At 48.4% G+C, this 25,568-nt stretch overlaps 1 protein-coding gene across 4 annotated transcripts in view; it reads left to right on the forward strand.

Moving 5' to 3' along the window:
• Nucleotides 1–25,568, forward strand: part of fstl5 (follistatin-like 5) — a 140,499-nt gene that overhangs the window by 73,061 nt on the left and 41,870 nt on the right. For all 4 annotated transcript variants that reach the window (XM_066718038.1, XM_066718039.1, XM_066718040.1 and 1 more), the window contains exons 5-6: nt 5,364–5,560; nt 6,824–6,944. In XM_066718038.1, the coding sequence (XP_066574135.1) occupies nt 5,364–5,560; nt 6,824–6,944 (318 nt within the window). The remainder of the gene's footprint in view (nt 1–5,363; nt 5,561–6,823; nt 6,945–25,568) is intronic.

The following is a 25,568-nucleotide window of genomic DNA, read 5'->3' on the forward strand; positions in this document are numbered from 1 at the left end:
GACAGTGTGTGTGTATGTGACAGTGTGTCTGTATGTGTGTGTATGTGTGTAGGGGTGTGTATGACAGTGTGTGTATGACAGTGTATGTGTGTGCGTGTGTGTGTGTGTGTGTGTGTAGGGGTGTGTGTGTGTAGGGGTGTGTATGACAGTGTGTGTGTGTGACTGCGTGTGTATGTGACAGTGTGTGTGTGTGTGTGTGTGTGTGTGACTGCGTGTGTATGTGACAGTGTGTGTGTGTGTGTGACTGCGTGTGTATGTGACAGTGTATGTGTATGTGACAGTGTGTGTAGGGGTGTTTGTGTGTGTGACTGCCTGTGTATGTGACAGTGTGTGTGTGTGTGTGTGTGTGTGTGTATGTGACAGTGTGTATGACAGTGTGTGTGTGTGTGTGTGTGTGTGTGTGTGACTGTGGGTGGGTGCGTGTGTGTGTGTGTGTGTGTGTGTGTGTAGGGGTGTGTATGACAGTGTGTGTGTGTGTGTGTGGTGTGTGTGTGTGTGTGTGTGTATGTGACAGTGTGTGTGTGTGTGTGTGTGTAGGGGTGTGTGTGTGTAGGGGTGTGTATGACAGTGTATGTGTGTGTGTGTGGTGTGTGTGTGTGTGTGTGTGTGTGACTGCGTGTGTATGTGACAGTGTGTGTGTGTGTGTGTGTGTGTATGTGACAGTGTGTGTGTGTGTGTGTGTGACTGCGTGTGTATGTGACAGTGTGTGTGTATGTGACAGTGTGTGTAGGGGTGTGTGTGTGTGTGACTGTGTGTGTATGTGACAGTGTGTGTGTATGTGACAGTGTGTGTAGGGGTGTGTGTGTGTAGGGGTGTGTATGACAGTGTGTGTGTGTGTGTGTGTGTGTGTGTGTGTGTGTGGTGTGTGTGTGTGTGTGTGACTGCGTGTGTATGTGACAGTGTGTGTGTGTGTGTGTGGTGTGTGTGTGTGTGTGTGACTGCGTGTGTATGTGACAGTGTGTGTGTGTGTGTGTGTGTGTGTGTGTGTATGTGACAGTGTGTGTGTGTAGGGGTGTGTGTGGGTAGGGGTGTGTATGACAGTGTGTGTGTGTGTGTGTGTGTGTGTGTGTGTGTGTGTGTGTGTGTGTGTGACTGCGTGCGTGGGTGCGTGTGTGTGTGTGTGTGTGAGACAGTGTGTATGTTTAGGGGGTGTGTGAGTGACAGTGTGTGTGCACTTAGACTGCAGCCAGGGAACTCATATTTCCATCTGTATATCTCACAATTGCAGGGATTTGCTCTTAAGGAGATTAAAATGCCATTACAATTCTGAATCTTAAATACCACGTGATGCCGAGCTTAATTAAACAAACAAACAAACAACACAAGAGAGATCCATAACCCAAGCCTCTGTCAGGGTGCGCTTCTGCACGCAACTTCACAGTCACAACACACACTACACAGCACGGCAGGAGAGAAAACACACGACTCAGCCTGCGGTCGAAGGGGAATTAAAACTAACCCACTCCCAGCCCCAGGGGGTTTCAGTCCTGCGAGACGCTCGGGCCCGGGTGAGGAAGAAACCCCCCGGGGCCGCCGCTCGGAGACTCCACTGCCGAACGCGGAGGCACGGCTAGCGCCTTGCACTGTAGGAATAATAGTAACATCTGTACAACATCTGTGAGCGCTCCCTGACCGAATGGCATCGAGAGATTGTCGCGGGCCGTCCGTGTTTGTGTGAGATTGAATCAGAGCTTTAGGCACGGCTGTAAGTGCGTAGCATCCTGTATATGTGCTGAAATTGTATGTGGGAGAAACTAAATTAAATCTAGTGAATGAATTTCTTCTGTGTCTGAATGTAAAGTGCGTTTCTTCCCGGGTTCAAGCGCGCCGATTCAGCAGAAAGTGGCGCGTGCAGTCGCTCGGCGTCGTGTGAAGACAGCACAGTCCTGTCTCTCAACGTCTGACAATTAAGCAAACAGATCGGGGCTGCTCTGTGATGGTTATTTCTCTTCTCCCCGACTCGGCAGGGCTTTAGGGGGTCTGTTCTGCGGGGAGAAGCTCGGTTTCCACCAAAAATACTCCCGCGACTCTTTTTGGTGTTGTGTGGTTTTTTTTTGTAACAGCTGTTAATGTAAGAGGAAAACAGGGTATTATTTCTTCAGTTCTGAAATGTGAAATAAGTACTTCTCATTCCCGTTGACGAGATAATGAGGCGACTCGACGCACTGGGAGAAATCTCTCCGTCTCTGGAGGAAGAAAGACGCGGCTCTGGATAATGGCTGCATTTACATTACTGTATATTGTCCTACGCATCAGTATACCGCACTTGCATTGTTTCATGACAGATTTTTTCCCATAAGTGAAGCAGGGATATAATTGTGGCTCTTTTGAGCACTAAACAGACTTTTAAAAATATATATGCGTTTAAATGTACTATGAAGTACCCCTGTGGGATAATTTAGTTTCTGACCTTTCGATCAATGTGCTGAATGGTTAATTACTGTCCACAGCACTTTTCGTTGACATCTGCAACTGAACGCTTTACCCAGAAGCCACCCTGTTCATTCACACATTGAAAACCAGTTTTAACTAGAACTTCCCTTTGGATTCTCGCTGTGACATCATCAGCTCATGTCAGTGTGACACGGCCTCTTCAGCGATGAACTCCGCAGTTTAAAATGTGCTGTTTTGGGTTTTGGCAGCAACTTTGTGTTTGTTGTATTCCAGCTCTCTGTAAATGTGCCTTTTCTGTCTTTTTTAAGGCTGAGGGATTGACTGCATATTGACTGTGTTTAAATTTTAACTCACAGGGCTGAATAGCAAAGACAAATCAAATGATGCAGCACAAGTGTGTGTGTGTGTGTGTGTGTTTGTGTGTGTGCGTGTCTGCATGTGTGTCTGCGTGAATGGGTGTGTGTGTGGGTGTGTGTGCGTGTGTGTGTGTGTGTGGTGTGTGTGTGTGTGTGCGTGTTTTTGTGTGCGTGTGCGCGCATCTGTGTGTGTGTCTGCGTGAATGGGTGTGTGTGTGGGTGTGTGCGTGTGTGCCTGTGTGTGTGTGTGTGCCTGTGTGTGTGTGTGTGGTTGTGTGTGTGTGTGTGCGTGTGTGTGCGTGCGTGCGAGTGTGTGTGTGTGTGCGCATGTGTGTGTGTGTGCCTGTGTGTGTGTGTGTGTGTGTGTGTGTGTGTGGTTGTGTGTCTGTGTGCGTGTGTGTGTGTCTGCGTGCGTGTGTGTGTGTGTGTGTGTGTGTGTGTGGTTGTGTGTGTTTCTCTGTATCTGGATATGCAAGAGCATATTGCAAGGATGCAATAAAGCCTGAATCAGAGTCAGAACCCGAGAGAAAAAGAGAGAGAGTGACGCTTCACACAAAACAATATTGTAAGTTTGCAATAAAGCCTGAATCAGTCAGAGTCAGACACTTTTCTGCCTTTTAATATACGTAAACTGATTTCAACAACAGACACAAAAGAAAAACAAAACTATTCATTATATACCAGCCCCCCCCCACACACACACATCCCACCCCCCAACCCAGACTTCTGCACAGAGACTGAGAGGGAGAATAGAGAGCCTTCACACACAAACAATATTGTAAGTACGCAATAAAGCCCAAATCAGAGAGAGAGAGAGAGAGAGAGAGAGAGAGAGAGAGAGAGAGAGAGATGCTCACAGTCAATAACGGAGAGACACTCTTTGCGCAAGAGACTCAACCACCAACCCAGGGATATTAATAAGAACATGAGACAGTGTCCAATGGAGAGGAGCCCATTTGCCCCATCGTGCTCGTTTGGTGTCCATTAATAACTAAGTGATCAAGGATCCTATCCAGTCTGTTTTTGAATGTTCCCAAATTGTCTCTTCAGCCACATCGCTGGGGAGTTTGTTCAGATTGTGACGCCTCTCTGTGTGAAGAAGTGTCTCCTGTTTTCTGTCTTGAATGCCTTGAAGCCCAATTTCCATTTGTGTCCCCGGGTGCGTGTGTCCCTGCTGATCTGGAAAAGCTCCTCTGGTTTGATGTGGTCGATGCCCTTCATGATATTAAACCGGGCCGTGTTCTCGTGGCCTGCGATGCTCTGCACAACGTCAGTGTTTTACGTTCCGCTGCGCAGGATGGTCTCGCTGAGCTGCGTGTTCTCGAGCAGTTTAACAGGGAGATTTGAGTCAAGTTGCAATTTATGTTCGCAGCAGATGCAGCCTTGGCTCGGTCGCAGGAAGCACTTGGAGCAGCTGTGTGCTTCTCTCTCTTATAATCACTTTCAGAGCAATGCCTCAACAAAGATGAGAGGAAAGAAATCCAGAACATCAACACTTCAAAACCCTTACACTCTCACACACACACACACACAACCTAAAAACTGAACGTGAATTGTATTTATTGGTTCTTTTATTCCTCCGAAGCCGGTAAATCTGAAAAAGACATCAAACTAATCATCGTAGAAGTGAAAACCAGGGAGTTATATGTATAGATCTAAAATAAGTGTCCTGTGCTTTAGTTTTCATTAGCATCCTTTTGACTTGGTGTATTTGAACATTACACACGTTCGTCCGATCAGACATGAAAGAGATGCTATCAAAGAGGCTGGGAGTGGGGCTGTCAGTCTGCCATTTTAGGAAGTGAAATTGCATTACTTCTAGGTGTAAAGTAGCGCTGGCAATTTCTCATTTTGATATCACCACCACAAGGAGATTCCCTCACCTCTGAACGTATTAAACTGCTCGGGTCTGAGCCACTTAGAATTAAATTAAAGCTAAATGAAGTTTATAAAATATACATGCGGCTATCGTGGACGTGAGCTTCCTGGAAATCTGACCAGGGGTAAAAGTTATCAGGTCGAGCAGTGTCTCGTTTCTTTTGACCGTCTTGAAATGCTTCAATCCTATCCGGCGCCGAATGCTGCTCATCCTGTGAGCGTCTCCCGTCCTCATCAGAACTGTGGTAATTAGAAATGTCACCCCGGTGCCTCTCATCTCGTGACTGAACACTGGTGTTGGGAGATTATAACATTAACAGCCCAATCGCACCCCGAAGGACGTGCCACAGTAAGGCACACACTGCGGCTGAGCCGGGCAGAGGTCGAGGGGACGCCTCGGACCGGGCCGTCCGGGTGGGATGGGATATGGAGGGATTAAGACGGAAGACGTGACCCGGCTCTGCTCCCCGAGGTGTGGAGATGCGCAGTAAACCTCCTCTCCTGGGGCTCAGGATGCCACTCGCACGCGGGGAAATTAACTTCTATCTTAAGCGGCTTTCAGATCGCTCTCTTTTGTGGAGAGAGAGGCCCGGCGGCCGCGGAGGAAGCGTTCTGAGGAGATGCGTGTGCTCCAGAGGGTGTCCATGTTGGGCTATTACAGGAAACATATTGAGCACGAAACTGTCAATGATCAATGCCAACTCCTCTCTCCCTCTCCCTTCTCTGCTCATCCAGGTGACAACTGCAAGGCCAGCGACTTCGGGAAGCTCAAGAACAAGATGCTCGACCTGCAGAACCAGAAGTATGCCAGGCTGGGCGGCGGGGGGGAGACGCAGGACAAGATGTCCCTGAAGAAGCTGCTGGTCGACCAGATGTTCCGACGCTTCGACTCGGATGGCAGCGGGCAAGTGGACAGCAGCGAGCTGTCACAGGTGAGGGGGGCGCCTTCGCGATGGAGGGACTAAAACTGCTGGTCACCTCCTGGGCGTCTGCGGGCAGAGTTGTGTGGGTGAGCCGGGCCTGGGCTCTTGTAGGTAGTAGAGCAATCAGGGGCGGAGCTGGGTAGAACACACTTCCTGTTTGTTGCCGTGCTGGTTTTGCGCGGCCCCCCGCTGTGGCATTCGGGCTCTGGTTGTGCTGCAGTTCAGGACCCCTGAAGCAAACCTCTGCGCTGAAATACTTATTAAATATTAACCTAAACAAATGCTGTAACACTGGTTTATATGGCTTTAAAATTGAATAATTGAAGGGGTAAACGTCCTTGTTTATTTGAATAACTTTAACCAGCAGGGTTTACGCTCCCACAGCTTGCGTTGTCTTGGATGCAGTGGCCTTGTTTTAAAGGATGTTCCTTAAATTGTGTCCAATAATCCAATAAACCATTTCCTCATGACGGGGGAAAGGAATCACCTCCACAACAAACTCCTGGTGATTATCTGGGTCTTGTAGTACCTGTTGGCACTTTATGCGCATCTTGAAGCAGCCAGGTGTGTTTTTTTATTAGACATACATATTTTTTTCTCTTTCTTTTGGGGTTAACTACAGCAGTACTCCTGTGGCTGTTGAGCTGTCTGTAGTGGGGAAACTGGGGTACAAAGATCAAACAGGACTGGTCTCCCTGACGATTTCTCCTCGTGGTATTCTGTGCCGCAAACCAGGCGCCTCATGGGGAATAAAAACCTCCTCCTTCCCTGTTTCCCCCTCTCCTCGGACAGTACCACTGACCTGGCATAAATAATAAACAGATTTCACTTAAAATCACGGCACACCACCGAGCTCGGGACAGGCTGTGTGGGCTTCCTCCGCGCTGCTGGAAGTGCCTGTGCGGTCGGGGGATTCAAACCTTCACCCTTCACTGCATTTGAGCAAAACCAGCCTCATTCCCAAATCCCTTTAGAAGCAGAAAATGTGCAACTGAAATCGCAGAGCATGTCCATCGGAGATATATATATATACATATACATATATATATATATACATACATACATATATATATATATATGTCTCAGACATGGCCATTTTTATAATACTGTAAACCTATTCAACGCTCTTCCCTCTTTATCTTCCTGAGGGGTTTGTACCTTCGGTTGTCTCAGACCTGCAACAGCTTTCTGTGTCTTCGATACTCTAATAGAACTGAGAATGATCACTAGTGTGCCGCCTGAACCCTGTGCCTTTCCCACGCTGCATTGCAGGTCATCAAACAGGAAGGCCTGGCCAAGGAGGCGTCGGGGTGCACGCTGTTCGACCTGCTCAAATACGACGACCGCGACGCCGACAAGCACCTAACGCAGGACGAGTTCTACGCCGCCTTCGGTAAGAGCCTGTCTCGGGGGGGAGCGGTCGCCGGCACGCTCTGGCACCGCTGCTGGGCTGGGGAACAAAGCCGGGGTTTAAACTCCAACACAGAGTCTTTAATGACCGTTTTACCGCCGTCCCTATCCATGCTTCATACAGTGTGTGTGGCTTGTATTTGAAGGTTGAAAATGCAGAATCTTTTTCATGTGTCTGTTACAGTGGTTTGGTGTCTGGACGTCTTTACAAAGTGAGACCGTCCCTGCCATGGAGGACAGTTAGGGGAGCTGTCTGTCCTCTTTACCGGTCCTCTGTCCTATGAAGACACAGGACTATAGCCTGGCACTCGTGTGTGTGAGAGCTTTTCTGTATGGCTTCTTTAACGCGGGAGTGGAATTAAAACCTGCGCACGCAATTAATGCTTTAAAACAACCGCTAACCCATCCCCGGGGCGCGGGCTGACATTGTTCTACACGAGTTACAGGAGATGCGTCTCGACTGGAGATGAGCGGAGAAGCAGGATCTCTGTAATGTGTAGAGACGTCATCTTCCTTCAGTCGTGAGCTCAACCAGTAAGCAAGCTGTATAAAAATGACAAACTCCTGTAATTCCTGTAAATGACACAGACACACTGACACACACACACGCACAGGCACACACACACTTTTATATGGCTCAGAAATATGATGTGGTGCCCTAAAGCGGTCAGATTGAATTTGGTATTGCCTTTAATCTGTTGTTAATTTGGCTCAAGCTCATGATTGGATCGCTGTGGTGTGAAGACACTTGGGGAGCAGAGCCTGTTTTAAACGCAGTCTTTGCCAAGCGGGGGAACCGCACAGGCCGTGAGCCGGCACAGTCATCCTGGCACCGGCTCCGCAGTGAATCACTCGGCATCTGAGCCACGCAGAGACTCCAACAGTGCATCTTGTGAGAGGGCTGAAGGTCTGACCGTCCCCTCACATGCCTCCCGGTGCCACACACACACTGTGCCAGGACTTCCGCCCCCCTCGGAGAGTGGGACGGGATCGACTGGGCACGGCAGGGCAGTGCGGTGGCGGTGGGGGGTGTGCGCTCGCTGTGTGTGTGTGTGTGTGTGTTGTTTTGTCTGCACTGCGCTGGAGTTTGGGTAGCGTTGACCGGGGTCCTGGACGCCACAGTCCCTCCACTAGAGCAAAAGGAAGCGCCTTTGGTTTGAAGAAACTGACTTCTGTGCCAGATCGTTCCAGGTATTAACCCCTCATTAATAACGGAGCTGCTCTCTCGTGGGCGCTATACACTGTTGTGCAGTGTTGTGGGCTCATTATCTCTGTATTTACTGCCAATACTGGAAGAAGAAAAACACGGCTGTCAGCATATGGAAATGATTGTGGTTATGGTTAAGGGTTTATTGCCGTTACCGGTAAAAGTAGGAGTAGGTTGTGTTTTTAAGGTGATATTTGAATTATTTGGTTTTCCTCCCGGTGCTGGCTCAGGCCGATATTTCTGGCCAATCAGGAGGTGTATTGATCGCTGGTGTGAGACGACCTTCCACTCCGAATATACAGACTGAGGACGTGCTCCAGCTGATTAATTGCCCTCCCTTTATTCACTACAGATTTCGAGGTCTATCTCTCTTCTCTTGTCTCCATTTTATTTATGTTTTGCTGTTCTTCCCTCCTTTCTCCGTGTCCATGTTGTGAGTATTGACCTCCCCTGCTCTGTCTGTATGTGAGAGGAGATAAAGCCGTATCTGCGCTCAGCGCCCGAGGCTCGGCCCGAGGTGCAGCGAACCCTGCAGGGCGCGGCTTGCGGATACAGCCGGGTGGCATGTATTTTTAACGCTCCCCTGCCGAGGAATGTCAGCTTTCATATCGCTGACGGCCGAGTGGTATCTGTCGTGCCCTCGTGAACTCCTGGCTCGGCTCCCGGCGCACAGATCTCTCCTGGCTGCTCGGTGTTTCTTGCAGACGCTTGTTTTAACTCTCCGGTTCAGGTTGTCTGCTGCGGTGACTGGTAGACGCTTCGTGTTAGCTGGGATTGGGGTTGATACTCTTGTGGAACTGACTACAGCTCTCTGGTCTCTGGAAAATGCTCTCTGATTTTAATTCAGGTGTTACTGTAATTCATTTGCAGTGTCTTTCTGAAATAGAGAATTGGACGTTGAGGGGAGACAATCGGAATAAAACTGGAAACTCTGAGATGAGAAAAGCTGTCTGGGCTGGTGACAGGTATAGACGAAGCTAGAGATGGTTTAATTGTTAGATTTCAGTTGTTTAGGGAGCATTATTTAGAGTTTTTAGTTGAATTGTGGATTTAAATGAGGCCTTTTGCTGGAAATAGGGTGCATTGTGGTCCTTGTGTGGTTGGGTTCGAGTCCCCAGTGAAATGACACTTCCATTAAGGTTGGGTTGCTTTTCTACGAGACACTCGTGGACGTTTGTCTGGGCTGAGCTTGAACTGTTGGGGTCCCGGGGGCACCCCGAAACGGGGGCGTGGCATAGCGATGCAGTTCATTAATCTGTATCGCTCGTACACGTCACATTGATGAACACCATACCTTGTCTGATAGTCTGTGACTTTCCAGAGCAGCACAAAGTTTTTCCTTTCTTTTCTTTTGTTGGCAACACAGCATTTCCTTGGGGATAATTTGACAAGAAACGCCTCCATCTACCGCACTGTGTGGATGAGATGAAAACACAGAATGACCCTGGTTAGACTCTCCTCTTAAATATATTACACTCTTCGAGACACATTTGTTACTGCCAGCGCTCATAAAATATGCATCGTGGAAAAGAGTCTGTCTGAGAGAAAGGAAGGGAAAGAAAAAGACAATGTACGAGGCCAGGGCTTTCTCCACAATGGTCTGAGCAGCTCGACTCAAACGTGTGCGTGTGTGTGTGTGTGTGTGTGCGTGTGCTCCCGTGATGTCCTTTTGCAAGAAGGTGAAAAAACAGAAACATCAACAAAAACATCTCCAGAAATAGCATCTCTGAGGTGACATCTGAGGGCTGGTCTGTGTCCTGGCCTCGCGCTGCTGGTGCTGAGAAGTGGCCCTCAGTTCATATGGGGATGTTACATCTGACTGGCTTTTCTGATGTTTTTATATATAAAAGATTAAATTAAATCACATGCTTTACAGGCGTGACGTGGAACAGAGAAGCTGTAGATCGAAGCATCTTGGGGAGCCTTTATCCAGAAGGGGATCGACACTGGCTGACGATGATGAGATATACATGAGAACATAAGAAAGTGTCCAATCGAGAGCAGGTGATTCGCCCAATCGTGCTCGTTTGGTGTCCATTAATTACTAAGTGATCAAGGATCCTATCCAGTCTGTTTTTGAATGTTCCCAAATTGTCTCTTCAGCCACATCGCTGGGGAGTTTGATCAGATTGTGACGCCTCTCTGTGTGAAGAAGTGTCTCCTGTTTTCTGTCTTGAATGCCTTGAAGCCCAATTTCCATTTGTGTCCCGGGTGCGTGTGTCCCTGCTGATCTGGAAAAGCTCCTCTGGTTTGATGTGGGCGATGCCTTTCATGATTTTGAAGACTTGGATCAAGTCCCCACGTAGTCTCCTCTGTTCCAGGGTGAAAAGGTTCAGTTCCTCAGTCTCTCAGTAGGACGTTCCCTTCAGACCTGGAATAAGTCTGGTTGCTCTCCTCTGAACTGCCTCTAGAGCAGCGATATATGTTTCTTTATCAATCCTACCTCCTGATCAACGTTGAAACTAGAGAAAAGAAGGATATCTGTCACTTCGGACTCCTGGAAAGATCCCTGCTCTTTCAGACTGGATCTGCCCACGGCTCCAGAGCAGTCCTGGGAGGCCGGCACATCTGTTTCTCTACTTGCTATTTTTCGACCGACTTTTAGCTTCAGGTCATTGCACCTCAGGCTGGGCTGGGAGTAGAAGCCATTAACATGCTGAGACACGGCTCCTGTCAGCTGCAAAGTCACCTTACTGTGGGCAGAGTCTCGGTTATTTATTTATTTACATGTTACTGTGGCTTGTTGTGCCCGACATCGCAGTTGTCTTTCTTGTTTGGTGTCCACTAAATCAGCGCACTTCCTACTGCTTCGTCATAAGTGTTGCATGTTGTGTGGAAATATCCGCACTCCTGATGCGCCGTGTTTTCTCCCTCTCTCTCTCTCTCTCTCTCTCCCCCCCTCTCTCCCTCTCTCTCTCCCTCGCTCTCTCTCTCTCTCTCTCTCTCTCTCTCTCTCAAAATGAAGTTCCCCTCTCAGCACACTGAACGCGTGCCTAGAAACGGCCTGTGACAGCTGAGCCGTGTCTGATTAAACTTTAATTCGACGTGACCCACATTTCTCTTTCCTAGCGAGGCACTGAAGCCAGCACGCAGGATTTGAGAGGAGCCCGCCGACGCACTGGGTTATTGAGGTGAGGAGTTTAAAGCGAGGTTATTTAATTAGGTTATGACTGTTTTGTTCTTTGCCCCGGTGGTTTGGAAACAGAGATTTAAATATCGGTAGAGAAAGTGGATGATTGGATACGCTCGCTGTGGTTCCCCAGCCAGCTCCGCTCCCAGGGAGAGTTCGTCCAGATTTGCTCTTCTCAGTCCCTTCATCATTCTGACCGGCCAGGAAGGTGGTGCTGATGTCATACTTGGGCAGAGGTTTTATATATTCACTGTGGGGCACAACCATTGTCCCAGACTGTTTCTCAAAAGGGCCTAGTTTGTACTCTCAGCAATCTGTGTCATGTGATTCTCTGTTGACGTTTTGTGCGAAGACGACTTGTTTACTTGCTTGTGCTGTCACGGACTGGAGAGGTGTGTCGCCAGTGATCTCTGGACGGTGGTCGGAACTCTGCTATCCTGCCTTCGGTGGGAGAGTCAATCCACCGCTTAGGGTGGAAACCAAGCAGTTCTGGAGGAAGGGCAGCGGAGAGATGAGTTTTAAAGACTAAATTAACTCTAATTCTCTCGCTCTGAGTTGCGTTTAGCCTCCTTCTGACCCAGAGAGCGAATCCACAGCCGTTTACAGACACAGGCTCGGGACCGTTTGATCTGCGGTGGATGTGGAATCATCCCGGGCGATTAGGCACTAACTGTCACGCCTCGCATCCTCACTTCTTTTACCTTTGATCCTTGCTTCCCTCTCCCGCCTTATCTTCACCGCAGAGCACGGAGACGCATCGGTTTTAGCAGCTGTTTCTGTCAGACCATAAAAAACTCTGTGGCCTCTCAGCTTTTTCATTCTTACCCGCTCGCTGTTTTTCAGTTGCGTTATATTTTTGGATGAAGGGTTTTCATAAAACCTAACAGACTCTCAGGCCATCGAGAGCAGAGCCCAGTGAGAGAAGAACCCTCTCAGCTGAAGCTACATGAGTGAAACCGCTTCTCCAAACACTGTCCTGCGATTCATAGATCCGGATCTGACTGGCCTAAACGTGCTTTATTATAATTCAATATCCCTGCCATGCATTGTGCCATGCATTGAGTCCAATTCTTTAGTCAACTGCAACAAGAGAAAATAAAATGTTCATTTGTATAACCCAGTTTACTCTCACCAGTTGAGCTTCTTAGAGGTTCTTCAGTTCTTCATGTTAAACTGACCCTAGAGGTCTCATCATATCAGTTAGTGAAACGGGCTGGAAATACCGGCCGTGTATTTGAAGAGAAATCATGGGGATCAAGCTGTTGTACAGTCACTGCTGTCCAGAAACTGTATCACTGAAAAACAAACAAACTAGGGAGCTCCTCAAAGTGACCAGAAGACCCCTGGGTGTCCGTAATATGTCCGTCCATCCATCCTGTGTGTTGTGGAGGAGCGGCGCTGCTCGGACAGGGTGCTGTGTGCTGTCTTTGTGCGAGAGCCGAGGTTGAGATGTAGACAATTAGCCTTTGTTTAAGCAGATCACTTGAGCGTTTCCAACACAAATCGATAAAAATTAAGATCTTCCGCATCTCTTTTGCGTAGTAACTGCATGGACAAGCGTAATTGTGCCCAAGACGCTGGCCAGGGGGGTGATTGTTTATTTATTACATTTCAAATATGTTAGCTTAGCTCTGATATTTAGCTGGGTGGACAATTCTCGAAGTCCCGCAAATTGTGCTTATTCGCAGCCTCGGAAACTAATCAATTGCCTCTGAAATTGAAAGGGAAAGCGGCATCTTGACACAAACTCCCCGAGCGCCGGCGCCGGAGTGAAAACGCTGCGAGGAAACAAGCGGCTTCCTCTGAGAATTTCACTCTCGGTGTCAGATGTGCTTGAAAGTGAGGCAATATTTTTAGGGTATATCTCCCAGGAGTTGTTTTTTTCTAAGCCTCTTATAAAAGGTCTGTCCTGAGAACAAAATCATTTTCTGAGACTGGAATCTATTAGAAATATATATATAAATACAATCTGTATCATATTTGCTTGAAGTGGAAGAGAATTGTCTAGGGGAAAAGTGCCGTAAAGAAAGTCACCTAATTATTTTCCTATAGCGGCGTTTTGTTTCGCACCACTTCACCCCAGGCTGTGTGTGTGTGTGTGTGTGTGTGTGTGTGTGTGTGTGTGTGTGTGTGTGTGTGTGAGTGTGCGCCTTCGGCATTATCTCTCCGAAGAAAATGACTTCCCGAAAGAAAGAAAAGTCACTGGCAGCCCTTTTTTCCGCAGGATTGGATATAAACAGCTGATTGGACTTGACCTCTCTGCTACCCTGTCACTGGGCAATACATCAAGGTAGAGAGGAAGTTAAGACATCTGAAAGGAAGATATTGGGTATAAGAAATCTTATTTGTTCCACACAGTCAGAGAGAACCCGAGGGCTCGAGAGTCGGATCTCATCCCTCTGCTCGATTGCTTGGCCTTTTTTTCTCTTTCCGGAGAGCTTCTTCTTTCCGGTTTGATGCTCTCACGCGCGCAGGTCTGACACAGTTCTTTTGCCTTCTTCATCAGTTGAATTTGACGACTATTTAAATGCCTCGCCGTCTTCATGCAGGCCAACGCCACCTGCACGCAGACCCAAGAGAAAAGGGCTTCGGTGAAGTGTTCATATGAATTAAATTAACCAATTAAGAGCTTGGGGTGGAAAACAAAAACGAGAAGCACCACGAGAAGCTGAATAACGTTTCCTTTAGAGACGGGCACTATGTGTAACGGTCAGGGAGGGACACGTGAGATGTTGGTGACGGGCACAGCGTCCACACATTTCCCCGAACACAGACGCTGCGTGTGACACGAGAGACGCCTGCTACTGCACTTGGAAATGTTTCCTTCCTTGGCGTTCAGCCACTACTATGTAGTCAGAGATTAGGAGTCAGAGAGTCGGTGAGAGATTGCCTGACATTCTGTGTCCAACTCCGCTGGCTGGCCTTGATATATAGAGTTAAGTCCATAAATATTTGGACAGTGACACAAATGTCATTCTTTTGGCTCTGTATGCCACCACATTTGAAAGGAAACTATCAAGATGTGCTTTAAGTGTAGACTTTCATCTTTAATGGGAGGTTAGTTACATCCAAATTGGGTGAACGGTGTAGGAATTACACCCATTTTTATATGTAGTCCCCCCAGTTTTACATCACCAGATGTAACTACCGTGTATAATGATGTAGTGATGTAACTACCTTCACATTAAAGATGAAAGTCTACACTTAAAGAACATATGTGACATATGTGATTGCAAGGAATAATCTCCTCCCTGGCCAGGCAGTGACATAACTCCGCCAGTGCCACCTGCAACAGTATTGATGGATTATAATCTGCGCCACATCTGATGTGAGTTACGAGATTATCTCCAACGGGAATCGATTTCCCCCACGTTTGACCTCGACAAATATAACAAATTCAAATATAAAACATATTCACGGACACCTGGTGCCGACCCCACGATCACAGCTGATTATTTTCATCCCAAATCGTAGGTTTGTGCGTAATATTTTGAGAACCGTTCTACAGAAAGTGCTGGACTCAAACAGGATTGCTTTTTGTGAATATAAGTAAAATAGACCATCGGACAGGTGTCCCTCACTGTCCATCCTTGACCGACAGGTGGACACTGACGACACTGAGGGGAAGAGCGTTGAGCTTGGTGACATCTCCTTCTGAGAATATAGTCTCTAACCGGTGACAGGAGAGAGAGGCGTGTGTGTATTGTGAGTGTACCATCAGGCGACAGTGAATGGAGCTGTTCGAGTTTGCGAGAGGAGGACAATGCATGTGTGTGTCCCAGTTACACAAACACACACACACACACACACACACGTCTTCAGGCTATAACCGAATAGTGTGGTTTTATCTGATGGCATCAAATAAACCGTGTCAAATCCTATATATAAGTCCTGCATATTTGTAGACGACACACGGGGGAATTGTGGAAGCTGTTGTAGCTGGTATCTGACGAGGCTGGCCCGAGGGATTATATCGTTCCTAATGACAGGATACATGCAGCGTACGTTGCTTCTCCTAAAATCTATTTAGAAATGTACTCATGGAGGTGCGTTCGTACAAATGATCCATTTATCTCCTCTTTCACAAGCCGGGAACATCAGTAACGCTCGTGTCCGAGAACTGCCGAGAACAAACACAGTGGGTGTGTGGCTCAGTCCCGCGTTACTGTGTGTTGTGTAAATGTGCTAGTCGTCAACTCCATTGCTCCCTCGGATCGACATCTAATGGATGATAAGGTTTGCTTGGAGATGAGCGCGTCGTAGGTGGAAGCGCCGCGTCTCCCCCGTTACACCGTGAGTGCGTTTCTTCCGGCTCAGGGGCCAAGTAGGTTGAGTTAAAAATGTTTACCTTTCCTTTACGTTACAGACGTATTGCACCCCGATGGGATTGCCTCCGAATAATGACCTTGTGTAGTGTTTAAATATGCTGTAGCCTTCTTCATTAGCAGGGGGTTAAGGATTATTTATTATCGAGTACATCTTTTCCAACATTTTTCTGGATTTGCAGAACAAGGAGCCACGGCTCACAGGTCGGGAGACACGGCTCTAATCTGTCTGCCCACTCCCCTCCCTGACCCGGCCCGGCCCGATTGATTGATGTTGTCATTCTGAACTTAAGTGTTACCGCAAATGAAATGCAGTGGCTGCTCATCGGCAAACCCAAGGATTTGTCGTTGATGTTGTTGATTGTGTCACTTCCTGCCCCTCAGCTACGAGGGTGGTTTAAGGCGATGAACTGAGAGGAGGTTGGGTCACATTGGACTCGGCGCCGCTAAATTAGAAATATGTTCTTGCGGATTTCACGATCAGATGGACTCGAAAGCAACGAGAACACCTCCAGTGTCCCATAATCCCCCCGTTTCCGGTAATCTCCAGAGTGTCTGCCACTCCGAGACGACATAATCTCCCTGGGGGATTAACGGGGGGTTTACAGTGTGTGTGTGTGTATGCCTCACTGATGCCCAGGCACAAACACACACACACACACACACACACATGCACACACACACACACACACGCACAAACACATACACACACACACACATGCACACACACACACACACGCACACGCACATGCACACACACACACAGGCCCCTCACGGCTCCAGCATCCTCCCCTGCGCTGTAATGGCGGCGAGTTTCCTGATCAATGTATCGCTCTGATGTAGAACAGGAGGTCGGCGGTGAGGAAACGCAGGCTGTGAACCAAATCATATCAGCGCTGACAACACACACATCACACACGTGTAAAGATAAATAAATAGTGTGTGTGTATAGATCCCACTGTATCTCCGGGACTCTTTCAGTGAATTAAGCGAGTCCCTGACAGGCACTAATGGTCTGTATTCCTCCTGCTCCGACCTCCAGTCAGGATTAAACACAAGCCCCGACTCGTGCTGAGAGAACAGGTTGTGCACTCCTCTCTTTTTTTTTCCCTTTTTGCAAACAGTATATTTTTCTCGATGATAAGCTCTGCAGGAGGTGTGTATGGAGCTTGTTAATTCTGCCTCCCCGGGGCAGCGTGCTCTCTGCGCGTCTCCCTCTCCTCCCTGCGTTCGTGTCTTCCTGGGGAGTCGAGGTGGGAGGGACACTCCGCGGTGAAGCCGTTTCTCCAGATTGGGATCGGCCCGGCGGAGTGATGAGCGCGTGGACGGCGCGGATACCGAGGAGAGATTTCCGAGGAGAGATGTTTTTTCCTCTCTTCCCCAGATGGCGAAATGCCGCTCAAATAACACAATTAAGGTCTAATTCTAGAGGAAACACACAGGCTAAGTTAATTTCCTGCTCCTGCCTGCCTGCGTGGCTGTTGTAATGTGCCTGGATTAAAGGCAGCCCAACTGGGGCCGCTCTTTGTCAGACCCTGTTTACAGTGCAATTAAGTGCTTTTATTTTCCCGTTTTTCTCAGGTTTTATTTGTAATAACCGCCTCTGCCTGTGTGCCAATTAACCACTGTGCAGGAGCAGGTGCACAGTGATGCGTGGGCTCGTGCGTTCACATAGAAGTGGAAAACATGACTGGTTTTAGGGTGACCCGCTCTAGAAGGAGCCTTGTGTGAGCTTTCCTTGGCAATGTCACCGCGGCATCCTTGCACTTTCCATGTGCTTTGACTCTGACTCTGCACAGTGGAGCCCTGCGGAAACAATTTATAAAGGGCAAGAATCCATGTAATGCGAAACTTGTTTCACGGCCTCTACAACAGCAAGGGACCTGAAACAGAGCCATGGGGAACCCCGGGAAGCACAGCATCTCATTAGAAACCCAGCCGGTCTGAGCCTTCAGTCCAGAAAGCCCAACTTGAGACTGCACCACCTGAACCAAACCAGAGGAGCTTTTCCAGATCAGCAGGGACACACGCACCTGGGGACACAAATGGAAATTGGGCTTCAAGGCATTCAAGACAGAAAACAGGAGACACTTCTTCACAGAGAGGCGTCACAATCTGAACAAACTCCCCAGCGATGTGGCTGAAGAGACAATTTGGGAACATTCAAAAACAGACTGGATAGGATCCTTGATCACTTAGTTATTAATGGACACCAAACGAGCACGATGGGGCGAATGGCCTCCTCTCGATTATTCTAAAAGATAGCATCATCCCCGCAGCTCCTGCTGCAGACAAAACCGTTTGTGTGTCGAGTGCTTGGGGAAGATAACACACATTGTTTTGTGTGTTTCTCCCCCACTCTATTCAGAGCAGTAATGAGTAGAGCTCAGGATGGTGAATATCATAATTTCCTGCCCTGCGAAGCTTGCGATGTCGGCCGACCGCTGGGTTTTTAAAAGTCACAGTTTGAAAAGGAAAACCGTTTTTCCATTTCACCTCACAGTGTCTCTAATGGCACCATGCCGCCTTTGGGATAATGTTTATGTCTGAAAAACAATAATACACAATAAATACTTAGCTATTGTCTCTATTTTCAGGGGAGACAATTATCTCGGCGTAGATGTTTTTAATCAGAGAGTTCGCCCCGTCCTCCCAGGTGGAGCTCCTCGTTTGACATGATCTTTGAAGCCCATTTAACATTAGAAAGGAAATTAGTTTGGATGTGCGGCGAGGAGTTTCTTGCTCTTTGTGGGAAAACAAACATTAAAGGATCACTTCTGTCTTCCCGTGCGCCATATTGGCACAGATGTTTTGTGAACATATGCAGATCAGGTGAGTGCAGATGTGGATATGTTCTCCCCCAGGTGTTTGTAGAAAATTAATAAAGAAGCCCGAGCCCAGGAAATTAAACCCAATTGCATACCGCGCCCTGAACTTTCAGTGATAAAAAGAAACACAGTGCGATATTCTCCATTTAATATCATTAATGATTTAGCTGCTAATTAAGGCGATCTATAAATTTATTCAGAAGTGGTTAATGTACATTTGTTTTGGGCTTAATGGGAGCTTGAATTGAAAGCCTCAGGGTCCTGCGCTACATTCAGCCCACAGTGACGCTGTTTGTCATCGTGAACGATAAGGGTTTAATTCCCATGAATAATTCATTCTGCCCACTCAAAAGATTCAATTTGCTTGAGCTCGCATTGCACTAAGTAAAATGTCTTTAGTGAGTGATAGCTTTAATTACGGTTTGTCATTGATATGAATAAAAAATGGTCATATTTGACATAGTCACCGTATCAAATCGCACCTTTCTGGGGGGGGAGTTAAATGTGAAATACGCCCTGGGAGCCGTGATCGATCGTGGGCAGCTCAAATGAGAGAACGGAGGTGAGGAGAGATGCGTCTGATGCTTGTGTGGTCCCGTCTCATATCGTTTAATATCTGACGGCTTCACACACCAATCCTTGAGCGGCACGGGGAGTCTGTTTCCTACTGCGACAGACTCCTTTCCCTTCCCTCTCCCGCCTCCGCGTCCGTCCCTGGGGCTGTTGACTCTCACCTTGATGCCGGTCGACAGCCCATTTGCCCATGAAAGTGGGAAGGCTGAGGCGCTGAGTGCCTGCATCCTCTGGTCTCCTGTGATCTGACTGACACGTATGAGGAATAGAGCGGGTCTGCGGTAAGTGCGTCAGCGCTGAGCTGTGGCTGTTGAGAAGCCACGGGGTGATGAGAGGCCGCGGTCTAATGTGACTGGCAGGGTCATTTCATTTCCCACAATGCACCTAGCTATGAACCATGGTTTGTCATCCCGAGGTGTTCCTTGGCTCCCGAAAGACACGGCCACCATCCCCGTCCCGCGCCGAGCCGATTCACAGCGTCTCTCTGTGTGTCAGTGGCAACGAATCCCATTATCTGAACAGCAGTGCATGCTCAGTTTACGGCGGCGCTCACTATCTAAATAGGATCAGCCCGGGAGACGCGACAGCCGGGGAGGCTGGAGTCGCTGCTCAAATCCCTCTTCCTGTCCGTTTGATATGACCGGTCTTGCAATTCAGTTTGTACCGAGAGGGTTTTGCCGGCGTGTCTTCATCAGATCCGGGCGTTCTGCCGTGCTGACGCTCTCCGGCCCAGCACTGTGCGGTTAAAATGAGCCCGGCCCAGCCATCGCCCCGCATTAGCAGCGTGTTTCCGCTCAGAGACACCGACCTGTCTGCCCCTGCTTTCTGGAGGCATCGGCGTCTTTAAATTCAAAGTGCTTTCTCCCCCTCCTCTCTCCCTCTCTCTCGCTCTCGCCTCTCCTCCGCCGCTCTTATTGAAATGTCTTCATAGCGGGGGATAATCCCAGCTGAGGTTTAATGAGTAGGCTGTCAGGCTGGCAAATGAGTTTGTTCAAACGGGGGCCCTTCTCTGAGGACCGCAGTTCAGCGCTCGGCCCCAGCGTCCGTCTCCCGGAGCAGCGCGGTGAAGCAGATGCCGTTCAGAGGCGCGGTCGCGAGGCAGAGTCGAGTTTGATTTATTGCCGAGGCCGCCCCGTGTCAATTAACGGCTCCGTGCTGTTCCTCCTCTCCGCACCGAGGCTGGGTTCAGAGAGGAGCGGCGCTCATTTCCTGTCTGCAGTTTGGCATCCCTGCATCCAGGGAGTCCAGAAGTTTCTAAGAAAGTGGGGAAGTTGTCTAGCGCCTCAGTAACGCCGCTATCGGAGAACGACGTGACTGAACTGACTCCTGCTGAGAGCAAATTACAACCCCAAAAAATAAAAAAGGCAAGAAACAAATATATCCACACTTTTTTCGCACTATAACGTGTCATCTTCCTGCTTGTCCTTCGTGTCCTGCACTGTGATACAGATGTGAGAGTATCGTCTTGTCCTCTGTGCTGAGGGTGTCAGGTGTAACGCCAGTGCGATTGACTTGTCAACACGTCCGCAGTGTGTCATGTTGTAATGCCTGTGCGCTCTTTTCCCCCGGACCCAATCTGCTGGTTTCCTCACATCATTTTCAAACAATATCCTGACACTATAAAGGCAATTTCCTGCAGGCCTCCAGCGATGCACTCATCTACACATTTCAATCGCCAAACAACCCAGATCTCCTGCAGTAGAACGCATCATCCTCTCTGGTTGAGGCCACGATACCGATCACCCACCTGTCCGGTTCGCTTGATTCTGCTGGAACTTTGTATCATTACAAACTATTATTATTAAACTGTATTATTGTATTATTAATAAACTATTGTATAAATTATGCGGCGGGTAAAGTCTGGGAGAATCGCTGGGAAGCCCGTCATGTTGCCTGGGCTGTTTCTGCAAACTCCAAAATGCAGTTATCCAGCCCCACTTTCAAATTAGAAGTGGAACTGAAGAGGCACTTCTTTACACAAAGAGTTGTGGGGGGCTGGAACATGCCACCCAGTTGAGAAGTTATACTCGGGGGTTTCCTTTAAGAAGGGCCTGCAGGAAAGTGTGATGGCATTGATGAGTCCTGAACAACAAACCAGATGGGCCAGCCACCCGGCCTAGTCTGGACCCCTTGGACAGTTCTTGTGTTTTACAGCTTTTAGCACAATGCTGAAACTGGAGGCCATGCATGCGGACCCTGGTGTCAACATGTCACTGTGTAATCATCTCCGATGTAAAAAGAGCCAAGCTGGTTGGTCACAAGAGATTGAAGGAGGAGGAGGAGGAGGAAATAGGAGGCAGGTCCTCACATCTCCAGGCACTGGCAGATTCAGCAGATGCCAGCTAAGGCATGCAGTTCCACCTGAAACTCGTAACGGACTAAGACGCTTGGCAGTTGCTTCTCATGTGGTATCACATCCCAGTAAACATCTGGATCTGTGGATTTCTTAGATCTTTTTCTTTTTCTTTTTTCACAGCCACCCTGGGCATTTGTCATACTTTAATGCAGTTACATTGTAATTAAATGGAAAAGCTGAGGCGATTGCACCAGTTTTGCGTGTGAAGCTGTGATGATGAATGCATCCCCTGCTTGAGCTCCACAGAAGGCCATTGACCTGAGTGCAGGAGGGTTTGTGTCGCTGTGCTTCGCTTCTCCACTTTACAATATAAGCACAATGCCACACTAATCTCCTCCCGCCATGAAATGCTCATTGCTGGGGGAGAAAATGACCATAGTCAGATTGTTTCACGGCTGTGAAATACGACTGTGGACATGTTCCTCTGATCGTCTGGCAGGGGTAGATAGATGTGGGCTATTATCTTTGGTGAATCAGTTGGAAAGTGTTTGGACAGGCCTGGCACTGCTGCCCTAATGACACACGGCTGACAGTAAATGCCACCGAGTCTGAGAGAAACACCTGGCGAGGTCTGCCTCTCATCTTTGGAAAACCCACGGTGCGTTTTACACACGACAAACACGGGACTTTCTACACACCATCCATGTTTCTGAGCGTGTTTCACTCCTGACAGTTTGCCTCTCGTAAGCGACTTCACAAAGTCCTAGTCGTTTTCAGAAAGACAATAAGTAGTGTAGGAGACGTTCAGCACAGGCCTTCCCGGGCAGAGAGAGAGAGATAGAGAGAGAGTGGGAGAGAGATAGAGATAGATGAAAGAGGGATGAGAGAGAGAGAGAGACTTTCAGACGATGAGAGACAGGCCGTGGGAGAGATGCACAGCAGCAGGAGAGAGAGACGATGAGTTTCCTTGCTCGCCGACATCACCCTCACAGCAGCTTTGTGTTTTTGTGCTGACTTAGCGCTCGAGTCCCAATTGTTTACCTTTTCATTTCAGGGGAGAAAATACTCTTTATTCTGTAAAGAGCTGAATAAAGCTGCGCCAATTCGTACGGGAAGCCGTGATGATTAATGCATTACCTACTGGAGCTACACAGAAGCCGACTGACCTGAGTAGCGCGGGGTTTGTGTACGTTACGTTTCGCTTTATCTCCCGTACAACCGAACAAGTGCATTCCATCAGAGATCCCCCCCCGCCCCGCCACGGTCAGGGCAGCGCACTCGAATGAATCCATCAGAGGAGCGGCTCGGTCCCACACAGCGACTGCGACCGTGACCGTAACAGTGAAGACGCATTGTAAACGATGCGAACCTCGAGTCGTACGGCACAGAAGTGTGAACGGAGACCGGCTTAAGAACATGAGACAGTGTCCAATCGAGAGGAGGCCATCTAAGTGATCAAGGATCCTATCCAGTCTGTTTCTGAATGTTCCCAAATTGTCTCTTCAGCCACATCGCTGGGGAGTTTGTTCAGATTGTGACGCCTCTCTGTGTGAAGAAGTGTCTCCTGTTTTCTGTCTTGAATGCCTTGAAGCCCAATTTCCATTTGTGTCCCCGGGTTCGTGTGTCCCTGCTGATCTGGAAAAGCTCCTCTGGTTTGATGTGGTCCATGCCTTTCATGATTTTGAAGACTTGGATCAAGTCCCCACGTAGTCTCCTCTGTTCCAGGGTGAAGAGGTTCAGGTCCTCAGTCTCTCAGTAGGACATTCCCTTCAGACCTGGAATAAGTCTGGTTGCTCTCCTCTGAACTGCCTCTAGAGCAGCGATATCTTTCTTGAAGTGTGGAGCCCAGAACTGTCCACAGTATCCAGATGAGCTCTAACTAGTGCATTGTACAGTCTGAACATCACTGCCCTTGTTCTCAATTCTACACTTTTGACAATATACCCTAACATTGTGTTTGCCTTTTTTATTGCTTCCCCACATTGTTTGGATGGAGAAAGTCCACATAGACTCCTAGGTCTTTCTCATGTGTTACTTCATCTACTTCTATTCCTCCCATAGTGTCATTAGTAGTTTTTGTTATTATATCAGTATCTACACATACCTTGTGTGAGTGAGTTGCAGCTGGGAAAACCCACAGCTTTTCCAGGGATTTAAAATTACACTGTATGATCACTTCTCTCAACCCCAATAAAAACACATTCAGAGGAAGAGAGGTTTTAGTTTTCCCCTCTGATCGTGGAGGTTGGCCAGGGAGAGACGGGGGGGTTTGCTCTTTGCATTCCACTCACACACGGCCGATCCCTCAGCCTAATTGCCTGCGAGATTAATGCACTTCTCCCACCTGTGTTTCTCAAGGCCTTTCAGGGATAAATGATGGTTCCCCGGGCTGCAGGGAAGGGGTTTCATCCATCTGAGAGCGTTTCTCTCTCAGACGCTGCTCGGGACGTGGAGAGAGTGAGTCGCCACACCAGCCTGGAGAATACAAAGCAACAGAGCAACCAGACTTATTCCAGATCTGAAGGGAATGTCCTACTGAGAGACTGAGGACCTGAACCTTTTCACACTGGAACAGAAGAACTACGTGGGGACTTGATCCAAGTCTTCAAAATCATGAAAGGCATCGCCCACATCAAACCAGAGGAGCTTTTCCAGATCAGCAGGGACACACGAACCCGGGGACACAAATGGAAATTGGGCTTCAAGGCATTCAAGACAGAAAACAGGAGACACTTCTTCACACAGAGAGGCGTCACAATCTGAACAAACTCCCCAGCGATGTGGCTGAAGAGACAATGTGGGAACATTCAAAAACAGACTGGATAGGATCCTTGGATCACTTAGTTATTAATGGACACCAAATGAGCACGATGGGGCGGATGGCCTCCTCCTGATTGGACACTCTTATGGGCTTCACATGTTATGCTGTTCTTCAAACACGGATGTTTTTCAGCTGAGGATGTCAATGTAATGTCACGTTTGGTGTAAAAACTCAAACTAAAACATAACACACAAATAAGACTGAAACCCTACTTCCTGCTTCATGTGGCGGTCGGTCCGAGGCCCGGCCGGAGCTGCAGTCTGTTCCCCACTGTCTCTCTGCCCATGCCATCACTGTTGACCTCAGTCCGGGGGGCAGGGGAGATTATCAGGCTAAAACAACCTCATTACTCATCTGTTTCCGTGGCCCCAACCCGATCCCAGAGCACAAACAACTGGGGATGGTCCTGTGACAATCGCACGCCTGGACACATACAAGCACATGTATTTGCAATGCCTGGCTTCCCCCAGTGTGCACACAAACACACTCGCACGCACACACGCACACACAGACACACACGCACACACACACATGCACACACACACACACTCACACGCTCTCACACGCACACACAGACACATACAGACACACACGCTCACACACACACACACACACACACACACACTCACACGCATACACACGCATACACACGCACACACACACACACACAGACTCACACGCACACACACACACACACACTCACACGCATACACACACACACGCACACACACACACACTCACACGCACACACAGACTCACACGCACACACACACACACACACACACACACACACTCACACGCATACACACACACACGCACACACACACACACTCACACGCACACACACGCTCACACACACACACACACACACACACTGCATTCTGACTGTCAGTTTGAGAGCCGCCGCCGCCACGGGTTCGAGGTGCTCAGTCGGCCCCAGAGTCGCCGGCACACGCAGATCTTGTTCTCTGCGTGTCGACTAATTTGCTTTAAGTATTCCACAGAGTTTATTCCTCCAATTATGTAATGCAGTTAAAATGAGTCTTATTAATGACTTTTAACATAATTTAGCATACTCGATGAGAGCGAAGCCCTTGAGACGCTGCCAACCGCGGCATCACACAGCGGCTCAGAGCAGAGAGCACTGCCAATACACCAGCTACACTATTAACATACATTACGTGTGAGAAGTGTCACTGATCTGGATTGTGGAAATCAACAGCTGTTTGTCTTTGCCTTTAGAAATCACGCTGCTTCACTTCCTATGATGAATTTTCAAAGGGTTATTAGTCAACCAATCAATACATTTTACTTTGTATAGCGCCCTGCGCAGGGCAGCCACCTGGTGCTTTACAGATTCAATATACATGCATATGTGTGTGTGTGTGTTTATTAATAACCGTGTATGGATTGTGTTGTTGTTCCTA

The sequence above is a fragment of the Amia ocellicauda genome, chromosome 12 (assembly GCF_036373705.1).
Source record: "Amia ocellicauda isolate fAmiCal2 chromosome 12, fAmiCal2.hap1, whole genome shotgun sequence".
NCBI lineage: Eukaryota > Metazoa > Chordata > Actinopteri > Amiiformes > Amiidae > Amia > Amia ocellicauda.